At 46.5% G+C, this 25,910-nt stretch overlaps 1 protein-coding gene across 5 annotated transcripts in view; it reads right to left on the reverse strand.

Annotated features, from left to right (window-relative positions):
* Nucleotides 1-12,990: 12,990 nt before the first annotated feature.
* The window catches only part of BCL2L1 (BCL2 like 1), a 51,346-nt gene continuing 38,426 nt past the window's right edge, over nucleotides 12,991-25,910 (reverse strand). For all 5 annotated transcript variants that reach the window (XM_082856541.1, XM_082856537.1, XM_082856540.1 and 2 more), the window contains exon 3: nucleotides 12,991-14,628. In XM_082856541.1, coding sequence (XP_082712667.1) covers nucleotides 14,491-14,628 — 138 coding nt within the window. In that variant the 3' untranslated portion in view covers nucleotides 12,991-14,490. The remainder of the gene's footprint in view (nucleotides 14,629-25,910) is intronic.

Genomic DNA, 25,910 nt, shown 5'->3' on the forward strand with positions numbered 1-25,910 from the left:
CAGACATGGAGCAGAAAGGAGCCCTGGCATTCGGGTCTCCTGGCCTGCGGGCAGGACTGGCATGAACATGGCCAGTGGGAGGCTAAGGGGGATAAGAGCTATAGAAATGTTTGATAGTATGTTTTGACCCCATTATTTTGACCCAGGCCCTGATGCTTTGCTAGCAGCAGGAGCAGTTTCGACATAACTGAAGATGTTGAACTATGCAGGTGATAAACTTTGTTTAGATTAATAACTTGCTGAGGAATTATGTTGTGGGTAATAAAGAAAATTGTCAAAATTGGCCTGGGGAAAATTTGATGTCATACTAGTAATTTTTTCGCCTGCAATAATGCTGTGTAACAAACAACACCAAAACTTGATCGCTTATAACTTTGAGCATTTATTTCTATCTTTCATGGGCTGGTGGGTTGGCTGAGGCTCTGCTGGGATCCGCCAGGTTTAGTTCCAGGCTCTGGGTTGGTGTTTTGGTTTCCTAGGGCAGCCATAACAAAATACCACAGACTGGGTGGCTTAAACAACAGAAATGTATTTTCTCACAGTTCTGGAGGTTAGAAGTCCAAGATTGAAGTGTTGGTAGGATTGGTTTCTTCTGATGCCTCACTCCTTGGCTTGCAGATGGCCTCCTTCTCACTGTGTCCTCATGTGGTCACTCCTCTCTGTTTGTATCTCTGGTGTCTCCATGTGTGTCCAGATTTCCTCTTCTTATAAGGACACCAGATCAGGTGTCCTTATAAGACACCTGATCAGGTTAGGGCCTTCCCTGATGACCTCATTTAAGTTTATCACCTTTTTAAAGGCCCTATCTCCAAGTGCTTTCACATTCTGAGGTATTAGGGGTTAGGACTTCAACATAGGAATTTGCAGGAGACACAATTCAGCCCGTAACAGTTGGGTTCAGGGTTATTCATGTATCTCCTTTTACTGGGACCAGCAGGCACATGTTTTTGTCATGACAGAAGTCAGAGACTCCTGAGGGGACCGAGAGACAGTGGGGACCCACGATGCTCTGAAAGCCCAGGCTCAGAACCACACACAGAACCAGCACCGCATTCCACCAGTCAAAGCAAGTCCTGTGGTGCTCTGGTTACAACTGCTACATTACAACCCCCCTTAAAACTTAAAGGCATGAAACAACCATTTCCTTATGCTCACTGATTCTGTAGTTCAGGAATTTAGGCAGGGCACACTGGGAACTGTTTGCCTCTGCTCTAGACTGTCTGCACCGCCAGCTGGAAACATTCAAGGCTGTGGCCAGAATCTTCTGGAGGTGTTTTCACTTACACATCTGGTGGTTAACATTGGCTGTCATCTGGGACCTCAGTTGGAGCCGTCAACCAGAACAACTCTTTGTGGCATTCCCCAGGTGTTCTCTCTGTGTGGGCTAGTTTGGGCTCCCTCAAAGCATGGTGGGTGGGTTCCAAGAGAGCCAGGGGGAAGTGTATTGTATTTTTATGATCTAGCCGCAGAAGACACATCACTTCTGAACCCTGTTGCTCAAGGCTCTCACAGAGATCCACTCAGGTTCAAGAGGGAGAGGACAGAGACCTCCCCTACTTGATGGGAAGACATCAAGGTCAATGTAAGATGTGAGATGAATGAAACAACAAGGTCCTACTGTACAGCACAGGGAACTATATTCAATATCCTGTGATAAACCAGAATGAAAAGAACATGAAAAAGAATATATATATATATAACTGAGTCACTTTGCTGTACAGCAGAAATTAATACCACGTTGTAAGTCAATTATACTTCAATAAAATTTTTTTTAAAATGTTGAGAGATGAATGTGAGATGGGAGATACATTGTGGTCATCTTTGGAAAATATAGACTGCCAACACAGTCAAGTTCAACATCAATGAGTAGAGAAATGTCCTCCAGTAGAGGGTATGTGGAGAGCGTGAGGAGGGAAGGCAGAACTGTGAGCAAATAATACAAACTGGGCTTCCCTGGTGGCGCAGTGGTTGAGAGTCCGCCTGCTGATGCAGGGGACACGGGTTCGTGCCCTGGTCCGGAAAGATCCCACATGCCGCGGAGCAGCTGGGCCCATGAGCCATGGCCGCTGAGCCTGCGCATCCGGAGCCTATGCTCCGCAACGGGAGAAGCCACAACAGTGAGAGGCCCGTGTACCACCAAAAAAATAATAATAATACAAACTACCACAGATGTATAGAAATAACCAACACAAAATCAAGTTGACAGAAACGAAAACTGACATGTTAAATTAGATATTGACAAAAATTCAAACAGGGAGTAAAATTTTGACATTTAGATAATCAAATGTGACCTGAAAAAATTGGACCAATTAAAAATAATGGACATAGTAGACAACGCACAATGGCAGGAAACTGGTGAAATCAGATATAGACTAAAAATGACTGAGAGAAGAATTAAATCTTCATGGTGGCATTTACCCCATGAGACTAAGTGATTTTCATGAAAAAATAATTTTGTAAAATTAAATTTAAAGTGGGAAACATTAGAAAGAATTTAATTTTGGTCATAAAATAACTGATGGAGGGATTAAATTTGTTTCATTCAGCTTGCTCAAGAAAACTCTTTCTTGATGTATTGGATTAGTGTAATTCTGATAAAAATAATTGAATTCAAAACTCATAGCCAAAATAGTCTTGGGGTAAACACATATACGAGGTCAAAACATTTGGGTCAAATTATCCTGTAATATTGAAATTTTCTGTAAAAAATGAGAAAGAAACTCAGGAGACAAATGAGGAACTAAAAAGTATTTACCTGTATGACAGATAAAGGGCTGATTTCCTTTAAAAAAAGATTTTTTTAAACCCATCTATCAAATCAGTAAGAAAAAAACAAGAATGCAGTAGAAAGTAAACAAAAGTCATGACCAGGGAGATTACAGAAAAAGAATAGAAATGCCCTAAACAGTTCTTAAGGAAAAGTTCAAACATACAAAAAGAATAGTTTAATAAACCTCCATGTGTCTCCCAGGAGTCCACAATTATCTGCACATGGTCCTCATTTTCCCACCCTTGCCCCTGAATTATTTTAATAAGTCCCAGGAATTATATCATTTCAGTCATAAATATTTCAGTATGTCATTAAGGACTGTTTTAATATACATAACCAAAATACTATGACTAGACATAAAAAATCCTAATATTTCCTTAATATCAAATATCCATTCAGTATGCAGATTTCCCTGATTGTCTCAAACATTTTTATTTATTTGAATTTTCTTGGAATGAGGATCAACCTTAAATCTAGATTGCAGGTGGTCATCTGAATCTTTGTCTGGTTTTGGTATCAGGGTAATTTCCTTCCCTCTATTTTCTGGAAAATATTATCTAGAAATAGTGTTACTTTTTCTTTAACCATTTGGTAGAATTCTCCAGTGAAATCATTTGGGCCTGGAGATTTGGGGGTGGGGTAGGGTAATTTTTATATTGCACTGATTTTACTGCATCCCATAAGTTTTGGTGTGTTATGATTCATCTGTCTCTGAGTATTTTCTAATTTCCTTTGTGATTTCCTCTTTGACTAATTGGTTATTTAACAGTGTGTTGTTTAATTTCCACGTATTTGTATATTTTCCAATTTTCCTTCTGTTATGATTTCTAGTTTTATTTCACTGTGGTCAGAGAAGATGCATTTATATTATTTCAATCTTTTAAATTTATAGAGACTTGATTTGCGAACTAACATATAGTCTATCCTGGAGAAAATTTCATATGCACTAAAGAATGTGTATTCTGCTGTTACTGGTAAAGCGTCCTATAGATGTTTGTTAAGTCTAATTGGTTTGTAGTTTGCTTAAGTCCTCTATTTCTTTTCTTTTTTTTTTTAATATTTATTTATTTGGCTGCGCCGGGTCTTAGTTGCAGCACGTGGGATCTTTGTTGCGACATGTGGGATCTTTTCAGTTGTGGCATGCAGGCTCTTAGTTGTGGCATGGTTCCCCGACCAGGGATTGAACCCGGGCCCCCTGCATTGGGAGTGCAGAGTGTTAACCACTGGACCACCAGGGAGGTTCCAAAGTCTTCTATTTCTTCTCATTTCCTTTTGTGTATATATTTAAGATATTTTCTTAATGGTTACAGTTAATTACCATTAACATCTTAAATTTATAACTACCTAGTTTGAACTGTTACTAGCTTAGCTTCAATAACATAAAAATTTCTCCTATACCACTCTGTACCTCTCCCTTTATATTTGTCAAAAATTGTATCTTTATACATTGTGTGCCCTGATAACATAGGTTTCTAATTTTTTATGCATTTGTGTTTTAAATCATGTAGGAAATAGAGTTACAAAACAAAAATACATTAATAATCCTTTTTTTTTTTTTTGGCGGTATGCAGGCCTCTTACCGTTGTGGCCTCTCCCGTTGCAGAGCACAGGCTCCGGACGCGCAGGCCCAGCGGCCATGGCTTACGGGCCCAGCCGCTCCGCGGCATGTAGGATCTTCCCAGACCGGGGCACGAACCCATGTCCCCTGCATCGGGAGGCGGACTCTCAACCACTGCGCCACCAGGGAAGCCCAATACTCCTTTTATATTACCTATGTAGTTGTCTTTATCAGAGTTCTTTATTTCTTCATATGTCTTCAAATTTCACTGATTTCTGCTTTTATCTTTATTTCCTTCTTTCTGTTTGCTTTGAATTTACTTTGCTCTTCTTTCTCTACATCTTGAGGTGAGAACTTAGATTAATGAGTTGAGAATTTTTCTCTTTTGTGATGTATACACTTATTGCCTAAATTTCCCGCTTGGCACTGTTTTAACTCTGTCCCACAAATTTTAATATCTTGAATTTTCATTTCATTTAGTTCAATGTATTTTTTTTTATTTCCCTTGAGACTTCCTCTTTGAGCAATGAGTTATTTAGAATTTTGTTGTTTAGTTTCCAAGTGTGGACATTTTCATGTTATCTTTCTGTTACTGATTTCTAGTTTGATTCCACTGTGGTCAGAGAACACACTTTGTATGATTGCAATTCTTTTAAATTTATTGAGGTTTTTGTATGGCCCACACTATCATCTATCTTGGTATATATTTAATGGGCACTTGGAAAGAATGTGTTAAGTGTTCTATAAATGTCAATCGAATCCTGATGGTTGATCGTGTTGTTGAACTCTTTATATTTTTGGTCATTTTCTGTCTAGTTATTCTATCACTTGTTGCAAGAAGGGTATTAATTGTGATTTGTCTCTCTTTTTAGTTCCATCAGTTTTGCTGCTGTCCTTTGATTGTTGATTGCATGATATATTTTTTTATCCTTTTTCTTTCAGCCTGCCTATATCTATCTATCTATAGATATGTATATATATATTTTTTAAAGATTAATTTTCTTTATTTTTGGCTGTGGTCTTCATTGCTGCGCGCGGGCTTTCTCTAGTTGTGGCGAGTGGCTACTCTTCATTGCGGTGCACGGGCTTCTCATTGTAGTGGCTTCTCTTGTTGCGGAGCATGGGCTCTGGGCGGGCTTCAGTAGTAGTGGCATGCGGACTCTAGAGCGCAGGCTCAGTAGTTGTGGCACATGGGTTTAGTTGCTCCGTGGCATGTGGGATCTTCCCAGACTAGGGCTCGAACCCGTGTCCCCTGCATTAGCAGGCGGATTCTTAACCACTGCGCCACCAGGGAAGTCCCTGCCTATATATTTTAAAAGGATTCCTTATAGACAACATATAGTTGGTTTTGTAAATTTACTCTGCCAATATCTGTCTTTTAATTGGTATATTTAGACCATTACACTTAATATAACTATTGATACGTTAAGACATATCTCCTAATTTTCTTTCTGTGTGTTCTCTTTGTTACTCATTTCCCTGTTTTCTTTTTTCTGCCTTCCTGTGGGTTATTTGAAGATTGTTTTCTAGAATTCCATTTTAATTTATCTATAGTGTTTTCAAGTATGTCTGTACAGCTTTTTTAGTGGTTACTGTGGGTATTACATTACATATACATAATTTGTCACAGTCTACTGATGTTATCATTTTCCCCATTTGAGTGAAGTGTAGAAAGCTTACCTTTCTTTATGTCTCTTTACCCACTTTCATTATTGCCAGGTAGGGGTGGAATTCCAGGCTCCCAATGTGGTCTCCACGGACATTGTGGGGAGAAGGTGTAGCAGGAGAGGGCTCATTAACTGGCCAGCAGAGATGAAAGTCCTGGCTCCCTTGGCCTTATCTCACAACACTCCACATTGGTGGGAGTGGGGTCAGGGCACCTTGAATCAGGGTGGAAGCCTAGGCTCCCCACTCAGCCTTTGCTGATGTGGCTGGCCATAGTCTTCATAGTTTTTTTAGTGGTATTTGGCTGGAGTAGAGCTGTTACTGTCTAAAACTTTTCTGTCCTGCTAGGATGATCCTTTCCTAATCCTTTGAATAGAGAGAGCCGGCTTTGGTTGGGGCTGTTTTTTCTGTTCTGTGCCCATTGGCTTTTTTGGGTAGCCCACTCCAGCTTCTTTGGCCCCAAGTCTGGGGTCTCTGAGGCAGAGAGGAAAAACTAGGGAACTCACCATCGTGTTGTTCCTCAGGTCCTGAGGTCCCCGTGCAGCCTGCCTTCTCTTTACCTTTCAGTTTTCTTATGCTTGTTGCATATACAATGTCCAGGGATTTTAGTTTTACTTAGCCATCTTCCCAGACATGGAAGTACAGAGGGGGGTCATCTGTCCTGAGGAGTTTCCCCCAGTTTGCGTTTTACTGATTGCATTCCCATGTATCATTTATTGTGTCCTTCTGTCCCCTGCATTTTCCATCAATGATGGTCACATTTAGAGGCTTTGGTCAGATGCAGATCTGACTTTTTGGCAAGAGTATTTCTTTTTTTTTTTTTTTTTAAATTAAACTTTTTATTTTTGGATAATTGTAGGTTCACCTGCAGCTGTAAGAAATAATACAGAGGGATCCCATCTACCCTTCACCTAGTTTCTCCCAACGGTAATGTCTTATAAAATAAAAAATCACAACCAGGATATGGACATGTACGCAGTCAAGGTACAGAACATTTCCATCGCCACAAAGATTCCTTTCTAGCCACGCCCACTTCTCTCCCTCCCAAGCCCCTGCTAACTCTGGCAACTCCTAATTTGGTCTTCTTTTCTAATTTTGTCCTTTCAAGATTGTTCTATAAATGGAATCATACTGTATGTACCCTTTTGGGACCGACTTTCTTTCTTTTTCTTTTTTTAAAAAATTTTTATTGGAGTATCATTGATTTACAGTGTTGTTAATTTCAGGCGGACAGCAAAGTGAATCAGTTATAGATATACATAGGTCCACCCTTTTTTAGATTCTTTTCCCTTATAGACCATTACAGAGTATTGAGTAGAGTTCCCTGTGCTATACAGTAGGTTATTATTAGTTATTTGTTTTATATTTAGTAGTTGTATATGTCAATCCCAATCTCCCAGTTTATCCCTCCCTGGCAAGAGTATTTCATGGGTGTTCTTTTGCCAGGAGGCACATGCTGCCTCACTGTCCTTGTGTGCCATTGGCAGCCTTCGTTGGTCATTGTGTAGATTAACTTATTAGGGGTACAGGTGGCTTTCAACTTATTGAAAGATGCCAATCTCAATAGAGGTTTGAAAATGAAATTTTAAAGTATGGGATACTATTTTTTCATCAGCCAGATTGTCAGAGGTCAAAGAGTGTTAACATGGATGTTGGCAAGTGTGCAGGAGACAGGCAGTTTCACAGGATTCGGTTTTGGGCATCCCCTTCCAAATGACAAATGGCCCAGCAATTCTACTTCTACGAATATCCTGTGGATACACACACGCGTGTGCAAAATGATGGATCAGTGAGGTTCTTTATTGCATATTGTTTGGATTAGCGAAAGTGGCTAACCACCAACTGTTCCTCCCTCAAGCAGAATTTCCCAACTGATATGCTACTAAGTTTCATAAGTTGTGGTAGATGTGATGGTACCCTCGCCATGTGCCTTCAGAACACCCTCGAAGGTCAGGTGCAGCTTTGGTGGACAGTTCTCACTCAAGAAACAGGTGCCTGGGCTTCCCTGGTGGCGCAGTGGTTGAGAGTCAGCCTGCCGATGCAGGGGACACGGGTTCATGCCCCGGTCCGGGAAGATCCCACATGCCGCGGAGCGGCTGGGCCCGTGAGCCATGGCCGCTGAGCCTGCGCGTCCGGAGCCTGTGCTCCGCAACGGGAGATGCCATAACAGTGAGAGGCCCGCGTACCGCAAAAAAAAAAAAAAAAAGAAAGAAAGAAACAGGTGCCTGTGCCTCCTTGACCATAGGTTTATGCTTGGCAGGAAGGAAGTGCCAAATACTGAGGAGAAATGACCTAGGAGCAGCCCTCAGCTGATGAGGGATGGGAGTTAGTGTATAAATACCTCGTGTTCTTTCCCCTAGAATGTTCCATGGGTCTTTCAAGGATCCCCTGGGAAGGAGCCCCATTGTCTGAGTTGGCAGGTTACTCATCATTGCATCCTCTGTTGACTTCCTGTCCTTCCCTGACTCACTGTCCCCACTACCCTGGGATCACCTTTTAAACTACTTATACCTGAATCCTTATTTTAGGCTTTGCGTTTGGGGGGTATCCATAATAAGGTTAGATTTAGCCCCCAGACTAGCCACCTCAGGCGTCCCCAGAGCACTGGTGGTGAGGGGTGGGAGGTCTGACAGCATAGACTGATGAAGTTTGTATAATATTTATGGTGCCAGAAACCCTTCTTAAGCACTTTACAAGCATAAAATTAGCATTAAATCTGCATAACCACCCATCAGGTAGGTATAGTTATCATTCCCATTCTACAGGTGAAGAAACTCAGGCACAGAGAGGTTAAGTCACTTGTCCCAGGGCACCCAGCTAGCCCTGGAAGTCTGGTTTCAGAGTCCAGCTACTAACCACTACACAGCCTGTCTCTCCTGCGGCCCCCACTGTTCCACCAGGATGAGCTAAGCATGGCCAAGTTTGGGCTCTTCCTTCCTGGACACCTAACTGCAGTGATCACCTGCACAGCATGTGGCCACCCATCTAGGAGGGCCACCCACCCTCCACAAGGACCCTCCACAAAGTCCATGGAGCCACTGGAGAAGTTTGCTTTCCAGGTGCCCAGGGAGCTTGGCACGAAGCCTAGGAGAGACTGATGTTCCTAAAAAGGATGGCCAACTAGCTGCTGGGGGATGCCCCACTACATAAATAGTTTGCAAATAAGGGCCTTATCATTGTTTTTATTGTTATTGTTTTTACAGTGCAATTGGACAGAACACAGTTGTTTTGCTTGGTGGGGTGTAGGGGGTTGGGGTTTGGGGGCAGTATTTTTCACACCAGTGCAACTTAAGCCAGGCTGATGCGGGCACTGGTCATTTCCCACTCAGTAACAAATTTACAAACCATGTAAAACGTGTAAGACAAATGTAGCAGGCCAGGCCGCTACATTATGTTATATATTTTAAAATTTTATTCTTAGAAGACCGTTTTCTTTATGTCCCTATTCTCGGTACCTTAGTGTTTGACTTCCTCAAACTTTAAGACTGACTTCTTAAAATTCTGTAGTAAGACCACTTAAAGTCATAAGAATTCGCAAGGTTCTTTATCATGAAATTATTCAAGCTAATTATCCACGTGTGAACCTACTGAACTGGGATAATAATTTAGGAGGGAATTATACTCCATATAATTTAGGAGGGAATTAATACTCCATATGCCCTGAATTCTAACATTAGTGCATGGATATTTATTAAACATCAAAGAGGACAAACTTGTAGGGATCATGTATGTTTGTTTCTATTATTGTCTATATATTAAGAAAAAGTTCTTGGGTTTTTTTTTTTTTTACCTCATGACAAAGGATGTGATGGTGGAGACAGAAAAATGGAGAGCTGGATATTATGTAATGAATTTGATCATGATATAAGTTGCTGATTTTCGTGAAAAACTTGTTAATTTTTAAAAATTGCACAAGCAATGCACACAATCATTACCTTAAACTTTTATGGAATTCAGAAGGGTGAAAGCTAACTTTAAACCCTTGGCTTGCTAAAAGATTTTTTAAAAATCATAAATAGGTGTGAATTTTACGAAATACTATTTTAACATCTACTGAAATACCGTAAGGATTTTCTTTGTGAATGTTTCGGTACAATGAATTACATCGAAAGATTTCCTATATTGAGTCAATCTTGTTTACCTGGAATAAACCCTACTAGGTCATGAACTATTATTCTTTTTATATGTTGCTAGATTCCATTTGTTAATATTATACTTAGAACTTTGGCTTGCATGTTCATAAGTAAATTGGCCTAGAATGCGCTTTCCTTTCCTTGCCTTCCTCTCTTCCTTTGCGCTATACAGCCTTGTTCCGTTTTAATAACAATTATATAATTTTCTCAAAAAAAAAGAAAAAGAGTTTGAAAGCTCTAGGTCATTTCCTGTGCTCTGGAACTCACAATTATTTTAAAATACCCAAAATGAAAAAGTTCATTTGGATTCGAAATCCACTTGATTACAACACTGTACTTGTCAATTAAAGAAAGGGAAAAACTATTAAAACATTAAAATATAATTTCAACTGTAAGTTCTGGAATGGCTTAACATTTTCTTTTGTCACCTACTTGAGGTTACAAAGTCTTGTCAATGCTGACTACCAAGAATTTGAAGAGATCATTGTTAATAAACTTTGATCAGGAACTGTGTAAACCATTTTGATCATAAAACCTCATATAAAAAAGTTGTGTTCATAGGAACAAGATCAAGTGTCTCAAGGAAAAAAATTTAAATAGTGTATTTAGATATATTAATCAAAGTTAATTCTTCATATCTGATGAAATATGTTGTATTTCATCTCTCATCATAAAAATATATAGAAATGGAATGAATTTTTCCCCAGGACCCATACAGACAGTCCAAAACCACTTCCAGCTTTTCCTCAGTGTGCATTTCCAGTATTTTGTGTGTGTGCCATGGCATGTTTAAGGTTGGAATCACTGAGTTCAAGGTCTGGTTAAAAAAATGTGGAATATTACATGGCTAGAAAAAAGAATGAATCTGCCATGAGTTAACTGTTGAAGCTGCACAACAGTGGGAGATTCGTGTATGAACATGGAAACTTCTATAAGATACACTATAGGTGGGAAAAGCAAGGCACAGTGTATGTGTTACCATTTTTGAAAAAAAAAAGGATCAGAATATATATTTATGTATTATGTGAAAAGACGTTTCTGGAAGGATCACAAGAAACTGGGGAGGGGACTTGAGTGGCTAGGGTAAGGGATGGGGGTCAGCGTCATGGGCCTAGAGGTGGCGGGAGCCTGCAGGCTTTGGAGAATGGTGACCTTGAGCCCTGAGAGAGCCGTGGCAAGCTGTGAATCCGGTACCCAAGGGGTGGTAGTGTAGACGTCCTTCTGGTGAGCAGGACAGAGGATGGAGGACGCCACGGAAAGCTGGTCAGGCGGGAGACACAGGTCGTGGGCACGCGCAAGGGCATCTGGGGTTGGAGCGGCTTTCAGCTGGCAGCCCCCGGCCACCAGGGGGCAGTCAAGCTCGCTCTTGGAAGCGGGCAGGGAGGAGCACCCGAGGCAGGTCCCCCGCCTCCAGGCCCGCCCCCCGGCCGGAGCTCCTGCCTCTGGAGTCCTGCTCCCTTTCCCAGGCCCTTCCCCGACCTCCGGGTACAGCCACGTGGAGCTCCGTGTGGAGCACCTCCTTCTTCCTCTTGGGGGTCTGCTTGATGGCGAGGTCATTGATGCCTCCCCCCTCAACGTCCAGTCTTCGTTAGGTTATCTTACTCAATTTTAACCACAATCGCTTGAGATGGGTACTGCTATCTTACCCATTTCATAGATGGGAAAGCTAAGGCATAGAGAGGCTAGGTAACTTGCCCAAAGACCAGGAATTGCGACCCAGGATACACCCCTGGCCTGTCCACTCTCAGTGTTAACTCTGGAGTGTTAACCAAACCATGGCTTCTCCACTCTGCTCCCCCTCCAGAACCTTCTCCACATAGCAGCCAGAGGGTGCTTTGGGGGCTCTAAGTGGTGTAGCACTCCCTGACAACCTCTCTCTGGCTCTCACTGCCCTCAGGACCAAGTACAGTCCCCTCATTCCACCTGTCTGGCATATATTGACCCAGGAGCCTCCAGACACAGCAACTGTCCTTCAACCCGGAGAAAACTCTTGCTCATCCTGTGCATTTGCTTCTTCTCCACCAGGATCACTCTTCTTGCCTCCCTGCTTCTTTTGGATAGCTCTTATAGATTCTTCAGGCCCTGGCTGTGATAGCACTTCCTCCAGGAAGCCCTCCCTGACTCCCAGACAGGCTCAGGTTCCGTATTAAATGCTGTTAGAGCACTCACTATGAGCCTCTTGTGTTGCACTGGCCTCAGATGTGTGCTTCATTTTGTGATAATAATAATATCATTATTTCAAAACCTCAAAATCACCCTTGGTTCCTCTTTCTTCCTAGAGCTCTCTCCAATACATCAGCTGATCTTGTGGGATTATCTTTAAAATGTTATCTCAAGTCTGACCCCTTCTTACCTCCTTCCCCACTACGTCCTTCATGTCTTGCCATGCTTCCTCAGGGTCATCCTGTTTCCACTTTTGCCCTGCAACAGCCAGACATCCTTGTTTGTATTCGTCTGGCTGTCCCCCCGACCAGAATGGAAGCTCCATAAAGGCAAGGGCTTTGTTCCCTGCAGGATCCCCAGTGCTTAGGACTGTGCCTGCACAGAGCAGGGCTCAGTAAACACTTGCCAAGTGGCCATTTGACTGTTTCTCCCACTAGAATGTCAGCTCCTGAGGGCTGGGACTGTGTCTGTCCTGTTAATACACAGCCCCAATGCCCAGCACACAGCAGGTGCTCAATAAAAACCCAGTGTACAGGTGGAGAAATTCAGGCCCAGAGGGAGAAAGAGCCTTGTCCAACGTCCTCCCCGGAGAGCAGCAGAGCCAGCACCGGTACCCAGCTCTCCTGCAGCCCCCCTGCCAGCCAAGCATCCCCTCCTTTCCCTGTCCCAGAGCACACAAGAGCCCAGGCCCTTTGCTCACCAAGTCAACACAGTTTATTACTGAATTTCACTTTCACACAATTTCAAAGAGCTGGAACAAGTGTGGGGTGGGGGTTGGGGGAGGGACAGGTGCCCCTCAGGAGCCAGGACCCCCGGCTGGCTTCCCCGGACCAGGGCAGGGGAGGGAGCATCAGGCCGTTCAATCTCTGGGCACCAGCTCTCCACGTGCACACGCACAGCAAGCCAGCAGCTCCTCACACATAAATACAGACACGCTTAACAAAAATAGTATATCATCTTCACAAGGAATAAAAATTAGTCTCAAATATGTACAGCAGAGAGCCCGGGGTGGCCAGGGCTAGGCCAGGATCCCCAGGGATGAGACAGGCCATGGGTGGAGCAGAGGAGAGAGGGAGGCCTGAAGAGCTCCTGGCCAGGCCACCCTGACCTTGGCAGCCCGGCTGCCCAGGCTGAACGGGGGTGGGGCACAAATCGATCAGGCCAGACAGGACTGGCCCCTCCAGCCAGCCCTACCTCCACCCCACGCACAAGGCTCTCTTTCCTGCCCTTCCTGCCTGAGGTAGGGAAGACCCCAGGGCTCCCACAGCTGTTCCCCGTGGCTCCCCCTCACCTCTGGGCAGAGGCCCCTGAACCCCATGGGCAGCAGCTCAAGGCAAAGGTGCCACAGGACGATCTCCTTGCAGAAAGCGAGGCAGCTGAGGCCATAAACAGCTCTGGGGCACCTATCTTGGGCCCAGTCGGTCCCTCAGTCGTGGTCACGGGAGCTGGGGAAGGGGAAGGGAACTGGGGTGGTGCTCAACTGCAAGGGCCACCCAAGCTTTGGCATGGGGTGCCTCCTGCAGCTACAGCTCCCCCATCCCAGGTGGGGCTGGCCTCTAGCCAGAGGCCTCTAGGACACTGGGATTGAGGGTAGGGACTTTGGCCAGGCCAGAGGTGGGGAGGGGGTCCTGGTCCTTGTTTCTGTATCCCAAGCAGCCTGAATCCCTAATTAGTCAGAAGTGGCCCCTAAGCGGCTCTTGGAGGGTGGGGATAAATGGAAGGGGAGCCCAGGTCCGGGAGGAGGGAGAGACAGGAAATGATCAATTCTGAGGCCACAAACATCAAAATGAAGGCAATCTAGTCTCTCTTTCTGGGGAAAAGGGTCAGAAAAATTTCCAGCTCCCTGGCAGGAAAGCATCCTCAGTGAGGCTAAGGGGGCAAGGGGTTCCACCAATCAGGCAGGGCACTGCAGCCCCCAGTCACAATCCCCCCAAACCCGTCAGCTTCCACGGGACAGAATCTGGGGAAATTTTGTGGGTTTTGAGGCCGGGAGAACTGAGGTGTCGGGGAAGGCGGCTTTCACAGAAGCATGGTAAATTCTAGAAAACTAAATGAGGGGACCAGGTCTAGGCCCAACCCTGTGATGTGTGGGTGGCCGTGGGCTGCATGTAGTGGTTCTCCAGGTGGCGACGGTGGCTGGACGGAGGGCTGTGGTGAGGGCAGGATGGCGGTGGGCGGGTGAGTGGGTGGCCAGTGTCTGGTCATTTCCGACTGAAGAGCGAGCCCAGCAGAACCACGCCAGCCACAGTCATGCCCGTCAGGAACCAGCGGTTGAAGCGCTCCTGGCCCTTCCGGCTCTCGGCTGCTGCATTGTTCCCATAGAGTTCCACGAAAGTGTCCTGCAGGGAGACAGAAGAGAAGGGAACATGCTGTTCGAGTCCTCAACAGTAATGTGGCTGGGACAAAGGGGGACCATCTGCATGCGATGGCCTTGGTGAAATGAAAAACTGTAGCCGTCCATGCCCACTCTGGGCCAGATAAAGGGTTAAGGGCTGTCCTTCTTCCTGACCCTCAGTTTGGGATAGCCAACCCATTTTATTGCTGAGAAAACAGGTGCAGAGTGGGGAAAGAGTTTTGTCCAAGGTCAGACAGCTAGGAAGTAGTACTTCAGAACCTGAGTTGGGAAAGAGATGGGCAGGGGCAGGGAACTGACAGGAGGTCAGGGGTCTGGAGCAGGGTGGAGAGAAGAAGGGAGATGAGCGTGCAGGGGTGAGCGAGAGCTAGACCACGTGTGGTCTGGAAGCCTCGGAGGAGCCTGGAGTTGAGCCCAAGGGTGGTGCCAGAACCACCAGGCCTCAGCCTTTCCACTGCTGCAACAGAGGGAGGGAGGGAGAGAAAGGAGCCAGGGCTAAATTCCCAGAGTGATTCAGGAGCAGAGCAGATCTGGAGGGAGCCTCTGACCAGGGCAGGCTGATGGGTGGGCAGAGCAGGGCAGAGTAGAGAGGGTAACAACAATGCAGGACTGGGAGGGGGTCTATGAGGCCCTGTCCCCCACCCCAGGGGGTGTGATCCTGGGCCCAGGAGGAGGTGAGCAATAGCCCTCTCCCTGAAGCTAGTCAGAAGGGAAGCACGTGATACAGGGAAGGAGGGGCAGTGGGTTAAATGACCAGGCCTGGGGTGGAGTCAGCCTGTGGTGCAGGGAGAGGGGAGCTTGGAGCACCCTTTAATGAGTGTGCTTCGCACCCTTTCTGTCCTTTAATCCTCTCAGCGATGCTGTCTCTCCCCACTGACAGACCAGGAAGCCTGGCCTCTGAGCACTGAGGGACTTGATCAGGTCACCCAAATCTCTGGTGGAACCAGAATCCAAACCTGGTGCCTGGTGCCTAGAAATCAGTGTGCTTTGTGTGCCTAGAGAGGGAACAGATCACTGGCTGGTTCCAGAGACTGTGTTCTTGCCTCTCCACCAAGAACTCACATCATGGGCCCACACCTCTACCTGGGCCCGACTGGCTGAGCCACCAGGCGGCTCCCTCAGACAGCGCCTGCCATTTCTGGTTGGCCCCAGGTCACACCCGGCCAGTTTGCTCACTGTGATATCTGCTGGGCCCTACTTCTAGTCTTGATGACGTCCCCTTAACTCCATGCCAAGAAGATTTTTTAAAACATAGGTCAGATCGTGGCACACCAACAGCTTTCCCTTGCACTTAGAAAGCCAGCGTCATGTCTGTTCATGTCCCTGGTACCTAGCAGAGGGCCATGCGCACTGAGCTGCCACCTTGACTCAAAGAATCCGTAACATTTATTAAACCATTAGGGAGGCAGCAGTGATGCATGAGCCAGAGCCCTTCCAGAAAGCTCACCATCTACTGGGGAAAAGGCATTGGGAGGGGAAGGCAGGCAGGTGGGGAAAACCCCACCATTCAGACCATGTCACTCCACCATCTCAAGCTCTCCAAGGCTCCCCATCACACTCAGAATCAAGTCCTCACCACGGCCAGCGAGGTCTGGTAGGACTCGGCCCCTCCCCACCGCACACTGCATTCTAGTCACACTGGCCTCCTTGCTGTTCCTCGAACATCCGCTGAGCTCGGGACCTGCTGCCCTTGCTGCCTGGAGCACTTGACCCCAGGCTCCCTCATTTCACTCCTAACTCTGCTCAAATGTGATCTCCTCAGAGATGCCTTCCCTGGCCACCCTGTCTAAAATGGTACCCACCACCCTGATCTCTCTCTACCTACCCCCTTACCTTGCTTTATTTTCCTTCTCAGCACTTTTCAGAAGCAGAGCCTACCCTTGGTCTTTGTTTTGATTTGTCTCCTGCAGTAGTCATGGCTTGATGAGGCAGAGAGCCTGTCTTGTTTCTAAATACCCAGAACAGTGTCTGGCACATAGTTGGTGCTCAATAAATACATGAGTAGAACAAAGGTCTTACATGTCTTCTAAGTGCCAGACATTGTCATCCCACTTCTCCTTCATCAGAATCCCCAGATGTAGCGACCTGAACCCCATTTCACAGGTGAAACAACTGAGGTATAGAGTCGGAAAGATCTTGCCTGGGGTCACCCAGCTAACAGGTGGCAGAGCTAGGATCAAAACTCAGGACTGCCTGGCCCCAACCCAAGTGCTGCTACAGCAGGACACTTCCCTATGTGGGGGGCTGCAGTGGAGGTGGAGCCCTGGCTCTGGGGAGAGAAGGGCAGGGGCAGTGGCAGTGGCAGCAGCCAGCATCGTTACTCTTTGGCCTTCATCCTGGTTAGCCTCCATGAGTGTTGGCAGACCAGAAAATTCTTACAGGAATTAAAATTTTTCTGGTCCCAAGTGAAGTAGGGCCAGGTGAAGTCACAAAAAAGATTGATCTGTGATGAGGGAGAGTCCCGGGCTGTGGGGAGCATGGGAGAGGGAGGCCATGGCCAGAAGGCTTTGGGTTATCCCAAGGGACCAAATGTCCCACAAGAAACCAGGGACATTGGGTTGCAGCCAAAGTGGGAGAGGCCTGGCTCCCTCGATGGGAACTTTCCTGAAGTAGAGGGCTGGCAGCCACAGGAAATTTTCAACTCTGAGGCTGAGCTGGAATAAACAGGCCCTGCTGCAAGGCACAAAGCACTCACTGTCCAGGAACAGTTATTCTAGGGTGGCGGGAACATTCTCCTGTCGGTGCCACAGAGACAAGGCTCTGATCTGCCCAGCCCCACCCCCACCCCATGCATTCGCGGTTGGACAACCTTCATCTCCATTTCAGAAGCTCCTTCTCCTAGGGAGGGGGGAGAGAGGATTCTGGGGATTGCTTTTGCAGAGAGAGCAAGAGCAAAACGGGGCGTGCTGTTCCAGGGCGGGTGCCGGGGAGGCAGTGGTGTGGGTATATTTAGCCCACGGTTCACACGACACACTTGGAAACAAACACAGCCATTTTCTCAGCGGGCGCCTGCTCTGGATAAATAAACAGGATTGCGGAGCTGCCCTGGTCTGGAAAAGCAGAGATAAGCCCCCACTGCTGCGAGCCAGAGCTGACGTGGTGGACAGGGGGTCAGACGTAAGAGTGGGCTGTAGGGAGGTCTCTGATGTCACAGAGGCTTTCAGGAGACCTATCCTCAGTGTGGGTTAGGGCAAAAGTGGGGCAAGTTTCTCTTTGTAGCTATGACCACTACCATGGGATCCATGTGGGGTTTTCAGGACCACTGGGGACAGGCAGTGGCTAATGACCTCCATGGGAGAACCGTGGACTCCTAGGCTGGCAGACCCCAAAGTCAACAAGGCCAACCCATTTGCGCACTCTACAGTTTCAAATAGCCTGTTTGTGGTAGAGCTTGGACTCAACCCTCCAGCATCGGGGCCCTTCAGAGTGGCGAGACAAGAACCAGGGTCCCCAGGAGAAGCTAAGGCGGGGGCCATTTTCAAGGTCCTCCCTCCAACAGTCCTGGCCACATGCGTGGATTGGCCCAGCCCCACACTCCGGAGCGTTTCATGCCCCTGTGCCTTTGCCAGCATTGTGTCTTTAACTGGTCACCCTCCCCACACCTCCCTTCCTCAGTCAGCCAACCCTACTCAGCTTACACGACTCCACTTTGGAGTCCTGTCTTCTGAGAAGACTTCCCTATTTATCTCTCTTCAACTTCACGAGGAATGTCTCCTTTGTGCTCCCAGAGTTTTTGGACCTTCGTTCACACCGTTAACTACTGAGTGTCTACCATGCTCCAGGCCCAGTACTGGAGACACAGCAGTGAACAAGACAAATAAGGTCCCCACTTTTCCGGAGCTTACATTCTAGTCCATGCATTTTCCATTGGTTGGGGGGGCGGGGGGCATAGCACAGAAAGAGATCACAGTACAGCTGTGGTATTCAAAGTCATGGCAGGGCAATTAGGACAAACATGTCTAAAAGGACTCCTTCGTGGGAAGTGGTGAAGAGAGAAAAAGGTTGAGAAACACTGTCCTAGTGGGAAGCAGAGAGAATAAGAAGCAAGACAATTTCAGATATGATGAGGTTTTGAAGACAGTAAGTCCCCGGCAGGTGATAAAGAATACCAGGGGACTGATGTAGGTGGAGTGGCCAGAAAAGGCCTCTCTGGGGAAGTGAGGTTTAAACTGAGACCTGAATGATTAGGTGGCAGTGGCCAAGAGAGGACTAAAAATCTCGGGTGAAAAAGAGCATGTTCCACCAGAAGCAACAAGTGCAAAGGCCCTGAGGCGGGAAGGAGAGGCAGGGGCGTCCCTAGGTTGAGGCCTTCTGTATGTCGGTCTCACCCATCAGTCTGGGGGCTCAGTGCAGGCAGGGACCAAGGACCCATGTCTGAAGCCAGGGGTCCATCCAGACAGGCACAGACTGGCTTCAGCTAGATCTCTGCCCAGAGACAGCCAACTGCACAATGCAGGTTATCCTGTGGCCCCCTGCAACCCTGGAGAAGTCAGGAGAAAGGCTGGCACAGCAGTGCCCCTGGGGCAGTGGCCCAAGTGCCAGCGGACCACCCGCCCTGCCAGGGGCTGGAGCGCAGTTCCTGCTTGAATCCGGTCAGTCCTCCACTCCCCACCCTTCTCCTCTCTCACCTCCCACGTCTCCATGCTTCTTCCTAGCAGTGTGACTCTGAGCAGGTTACTTCGATTCTCCAGCCCACAGTGTCCTCACTTTTTAAATGACAATAAAGTATCTGTTATTATGGCAGCTGACCTTTATCACACAGCTGAATGTTTTACCTGTGCCAGGGACTGAGCTAAAGCACTTTACTTCAAGGAGGCCATACTCCCTGCACAATCACAATCACATTCACTTGAGTGATTGTTTTTTGTCCTGTCTCCCCCACTAGACTGCGTGTAGTTTTTGTCACTTATACCTAAAGAACCTGGTGCTGTACCTGGAACATAGCAGGTGCCGTTCTAAATGAACCTATTTGAGATGAACAAATGAATGACTACTTTCAGTTAATCCTCAGAACATTTGTCAGAGCCTCATTCTGCAGACGTGAAGACGGAGGCTTCAGCGTTTCCCCACAAGCTCTATCTAGGAAGTGGTAGGACTGGGATTTGTCTGAGTTCTGGCCTCCTGCTCATTCTGATGTCCAATCCTGCCATCTTGGGTCCCTGCTGTCTCCACCCACAGAGAACTAGCCTCTTCAGTGGCGGCAGCAGTGGGTGACTTTTCCCAAGCACTTATCTTGCAAGACACTCTTCTTGGCCCTTTCTGTGGATTAGTTTATTTAACTGTCTCTATGCTCTGCCGGCCAGCGGGTACTACTATTAACCCAGCATACAGCTGACGGACCTGAGGCCCACAGACGATCTGTGACTTGCCCAAGGTCACACAGTGACCTGGTGACATGGCTGGGTTGCCTGCACCAACAATCTGGCTCCAGTGCCTTTGCTCCTATCCTCTACACAGCACTCTGCTCACTTTCAAAAGGATAATTCGCCTCAATGCCCCATCATGGGCCAGGTGCATGCACTTCTGTTACTGAAGGAGGTCCTCACTCTAAGCCCAGGTAAGCCGAGGCTCAGAGATACTGAGAGACCTGTCCCAAGTGGATAAGTAGAGAAGCCAGTTCATATTCTGGGCCAGGCCTATAGCCCTGAGTCCCTCTAGGAGGAAGAAGGTGGCCTGAGGCCACCAGCTGAATGAATGAGTTCTGGCCCCTAGCCAGCTGAGGGGAACTGGGTGCCACAGGAAAAGGATGTGACGAAGGCCAGGAGAGAAAGTGAAACCCTTCCGTCCTGGCTTCAGTGGAGAACAAGCACCTCTGCCAGACGGGCCCTTCCTTCCTTTAGGGTGACTCTGGAGGGCCCAGGCCCACTGCTTCCTTCCTGCTTGGTTATTTCAGGAAAGAGGTAGGTGGAGAAGAGGAAGGGGCTCCTAGCAGCCTAGGGAAAGTGCCAGGGACATCAAGACTGTACCTTACCCGGCCTCACCACAGCCCAGCATGGGCAGGCCGTGAGTCACTTTCTGTTCCTGGCCTCAGTTTCCCTGGAGGAGAGGCTGATAAATGCCGGCTGAATAGACAAATGAGGCCTTGCTAGGAGATCCCAAGGAGATGGCAGGAAGGTGGGTGGTGGGGCAAACGAAAACGTCTTATCACTCTCTTGGCAGGGAGCAGCAGGCGGAGACTCGGAAGAAGTGAGGTTTGTGGTTGGAATCCACTTCCCCTGGCTTTCTTGGGGGAGCTGTTGGCTTCAGCAATGTGAGAGGAACACAGCCTCTCTCCTCTACCCTGGGGAACACGGGCCTGGATGTGGGCAACTCAGAGGCGGCTCAGTGGGGCAGGGCAAAGAGATGGGTTGTCAGATTGCTGGGCCGACACCTCAGTCTAGCCAGCCCAGCTGTGGGTGGCACAGCAGGCAGCTCTACTTCTGAGCCTTAGTTTCTCCTGCTTTGACCTCAGTGATGAGGTGAGGCAGTGATGGTGAGACCAGGGGATGAAAGCATTTGGTAAAGCAAGGTGACCCTGGCGTTACTGGCTGAGGAGGGTGGCATGGGGGGCCCAAGCCATCCGGGCTGTAGGTAATATTTGGAGCATCCTCACAGCAAACTTCATGTTAATCTTTCTCTAAGTCTGCCCCTGTCAGCTGCCAGCCTCTCCTCCCCCGCCTCCTCCCCCACCATTAGTTCTAAGAAGCTAAGCCTGACAGATGTGCTTACTTCTCAGAAAAGGAAGTGGTTGTGCCAGGAGGAGATAACACCTCCGCTGGGGAATTGAGAAAGCTATCGCACCCAGCAGTGCGAGCGTGGGCTCTCCACCTCCTCAGCTCAGAAGTGGAGTGCTAGTCTTGAAGGCAGAGAGAGATAATTCAGAAAAGCATTTACTGGGGGCACAGATGCTCATTTTGGGGCTTTCGACCACCTTCCCAGGGAGTGATGGCTGCTCTTTACCGAGCACTTACCATGCACCAGGCAAGGTGCTAAGAGCTTCGTCATGTATGCAAATTCACTTAATCCTCATAATAACCCCATGAAGTAAGTGCTATCATTACTCTCCAAGTTACAGATGAGGAAACAGGCACGGAGAGGTCAAGTGACCTCCCAAGGCCATACAGTTATAAATTGCAGAGTAGGGATTTGAATTCAGGCAGTCTGGCTCCAGAGCCCAAATGCTTAATGGCTCCTGGGCAGCTGCTACCTGCTCATAAGCATTCATTCCCTGGCAGTCTGAGCACTCCCCTCATCTCAATCCTCTCTCATCTCTTCCTTGGTAACTAACTCCCTATTCTTTCATGAGTAGATGGCCACAGCCTTTCATTCCTCTCCCAGTGTCCAGGGTGAGAAGGACCAAGGCTCACCCTTGAAACAGAGTCAGAGACTCAAAAGTGACCTTACAAGATACCCATCCAACCTTCCATGTGATGCTCAAGCTCACCCCTAACTCATCCCCACTTCCCAGATGAGGTTCAGAAAGGTGGAGTGCAAATCTACAGATTCAGTGCAATCTCTATCAAAATACTAATGGCATTTTTTTCACTTGGTTATTTCAGGAAAGAGGTAGGTGGAGAAGAGAACAAATAATTATAAAATTTGTATGGAAACACAAAATAGCCAAATAGCTAAATAGCCCAATAGCCAAACAATAGCCAATAGCCAAAACAATCTTGAGAAAGAAGAACAAAGCTGGAGGTGTAATGCTCCCTGATTTCAAACTATACTACAAAGCTACAGTAATCAAAACAGTATGGTACCAACACAGAAACAGACACGTAGACCACTGGAACAGAACAGAGAGACCAGAAATGAACCCACACTTATATGGGCAATTAATCTACAACAAAGGAGGCGAGAAGATACAACAGGGAAAGGCAGCCTCTGCAACCAATGCCGCTGGGAAAACTGGACAACTACATACAAAAGAATCAAACTTGATGATTTTCTCACACCATGCACAAAAATAAATTCAAAATGGATTAAAGACTTAAATGTAAGACCTGAAAACATAAAACTCCTAGAAGAAAACATAGGTGGTATGTTCTTTGGTTTGTAATGTTTTTTCGATATGTCCCCTGAGGCAAGGGAAACAAAAGCAGAAATAAACAAATGGGAGTACATTAAACTAAAAAGCTTTCTCATGGTGAAGGAAACTATCAACAAAACTAAAAGGCCACCTATTGAATGGGAGATGATATCTGCAAATGATATAGCCGATAATCAGTTAATATCCAAAATATACAAAGAATTCATCCAACTCAAAAAAACATATAACCAGATTACAAAATGGGCAGAGGATCTGAACAGACATTTTTCCAAGGAAGACATACAGATGGCCAACAGGCACATGAAGAGATGCTCAACATCACAAAACACTGGGAAATGCAAACCAAAACCACAATGAGATATCACTTCACACCTGTCAGAATGGCTATTATTGAAAAGGCAACAAATAACAAGTGTTGGTGGAGACGTGGAGAAAAGGGAACCCTCACGCACTGCTGGTGGGAATGTAAACTGGTGCAGCCACTATGGAAAACAGTATGGAGATTCCTTAGAAAATTAAAACTAGAACTACCATATGATCCAGCAATACCACTCCCTGCATATTTATCTGAAGAAAACAAAAACACTAATTAGAAAAGATATATGCACCCCTATGTTCACTGAAGCATTATTTGCAATAGCCAAGATATGGAAGCAACCGAAGTGCCCATCAACAGATGAATGGATAAAGAAGATGATACACACACACACACACACACACACACACACACGCAACGGAATATCAGCCATAAAAATGAATGAAATCTTGCCATTTGTGACAACATGGAGGGACCTAGAGGGCATTATGCTTAGTGAAATAAGTCACACAGAAAGGCAAATTCTATATGATTTCACTTATATGTGGAATCTCAATCAAAACAAAACAAATGAACAAACATAACAAAACATAAATAGAGTTACAGATACACAGAACAAACAGGTGTCTGACAGAGGGGAGGGGGCTGGGGGAGGAAAGAAATAGGTGAGGGAGATTAAGAGATATAAATTTCCAGTTGCAAAATAAATGAGTCTTGGGTACGAAATGTACAGCATGGGGAATATAGTCAATAACTATGTAGTATCTTTGTATGGTGACTTATCTTAACTAGACTTACTGTGGTGATCAGCTTGAATTGTATAGAAACACCGAATCACTTCGTTGTATAGCAGGAACTAATATAGTGTTGTAGGTCAATTGTACTTAAAAAATAAACAAACTCATAGAAAAAGAGATCAGATTTGTGGTTACCAGAGGCAGGGGCCGGGGGAAGGTGAGGGGAGGGGAAAGGAAGAAGGTGGTCAAAAGGTACAAACTTCCAATTATAAGATAAATTAGTACTAGGGATGTAATGTACAACATGATAAATGTAATTAATACTGCTGTATGTTATATATTAAAGTTTTTAAGAGAATAAATCCTAAGAGTACTCATCATAAAAAAAATTTTTTTTCTATTTGATTTTGTACCTATACGAGATGACATGTTCACTAAACTTACTGTGGTAATCACTTTATGATGTATGTGAATCAAATCTTTATGCTATAAACCTTTTAAACTTATACAGTACTGTATGCCAAATATATTTCAATAAAACTGAAAGGAAATAAACAAAAAGAAAGGTGGAACATCCAGATCACATAGTAGGTCTGTTTCATTCCAGATGGTCCATACTCATGGAGTATCTCCAGGGCATTCTCTGCTTACACACTGTGAGCAGGGGTTCCCTCCCTCCTGTGTGGAGCATTTCATCTTTGGACAGCTCTTTTGGAAAACTTTTCCCTTTGATCAGCTCTCCTGGAAAACTTTTGCCTCTTTCCCTCTACCTCCCGCCATTGCTGGGCCTTAGTTCTGGTTCTCTCTCCTCTGCTGCTCTCCTCCAACTCTGTCCCAAGGGCTACCCAAGAAGGCAACATGAGCTGGCAGAGGAAGCTATGCCAGCCTTGCCGAAGGCCCTGGACCAGGTCCTGCTGCTCTCTGAGTATCAGCTTCCTCATTTGTAAAATGGCAGTGCTATCCAGATGAGGCCAAGGCTGGTGACAAATTAACTTCTTTTTCTCCACCAAGCTGGGCTGCCAGAGCAAAGAATAGGCAGGTACCCAAAAAGTCTTGCAATTAGACTAAGATGTTTAGCTTTGGACCTCATCTATAACATGGGAATTAAAAATGTACTTATTTCACAAGAACATTGTGAAAGTTCAATAGTAATACATATAAAAGGCTTAGAACTATATGTGACACATAGTAGACTTTAAGTAAATGCCAGCTATTATACTGCTCTTATTATTAGACCAAGGCTCAGCCCGAGTCTTAGACCTTTCTCCATGGTCTGCAGGGTTTCCTTAGCTTTGTCGAGGGCCAAGCTGCTTATTCCTCACATGCCATGTTCTGTTCGGCCTCAGGACCTTTGCTCATGTTGGTCCCTATGCTGAACTCTCTCCTGCTTATCTCTTAGGTCTTAACCTACAGGCCACTTCCTCAAGGAGGCCTCCTGCTCTCCCCTTCCAAGTCTCCTTCGGCTCTCTCACCAGTTTGCTGAGCTGCTCATTTCTGACCATGAGCTCTGTCCCCCAGGCCTAGCCCAGTGCTGGGCCCAGAGAAGGTGCTGATGAGTACGGCTGACTGGTGGGAAGGGAAGAAGGCCAGTTCCCTCTCTCTTCATCCCCACCCTCATTGCCTGGCAAAACTAGGAGGAGGCCCCAAGACACCAGGTGATTGGGCAGGGTACCTGGGGCTCCCCAGACACCAAGTTCTCCCAGGCTCATGAGAAAGTTCTGGAAAAGGCATCTTCTGCATTGTGTTGAGGCAACAGGCAGAAGGGACTAGGGTAGCAATCTACAAAAGGAACAGGGGCTTGGTCTCTGGGGTCAACCCCCTCCCTAAAATTCTGCTTCTTTCTGGGGTCTATGCCTCTAAATACTCCATGGTCCAAAGCAGCTACTCCCTCCTCCTTTCTGCCCAGAGCTGCCCCCATTCCCTCATCTGGTGCTGATCAATGCTGCATGCTGTGGGAAAAAGAGCAATGGGCTGAGCATCAGCAGGTGTGGGTTTTGTGTCCCAGCTCTGTCACTGGCTTGCTTGGGGTGAGTCCATTCCTCTGTCTGGGATGCTGGGAAAGCCTGGGACTTTCCTCATCTGCAAAATGAAGGGGATCATCTCAAATCACTCTTACCAGTGCTGCAGCATGAGGAGGATGAAAATAATTCACACACGGGCAAATAAGTGACTACCTGTGTTCTCTC

The sequence above is a fragment of the Leucopleurus acutus genome (genome assembly GCF_964270905.1).
Source record: "Leucopleurus acutus genome assembly, chromosome: 16".
Taxonomy (NCBI): domain Eukaryota; kingdom Metazoa; phylum Chordata; class Mammalia; order Artiodactyla; family Delphinidae; genus Leucopleurus; species Leucopleurus acutus.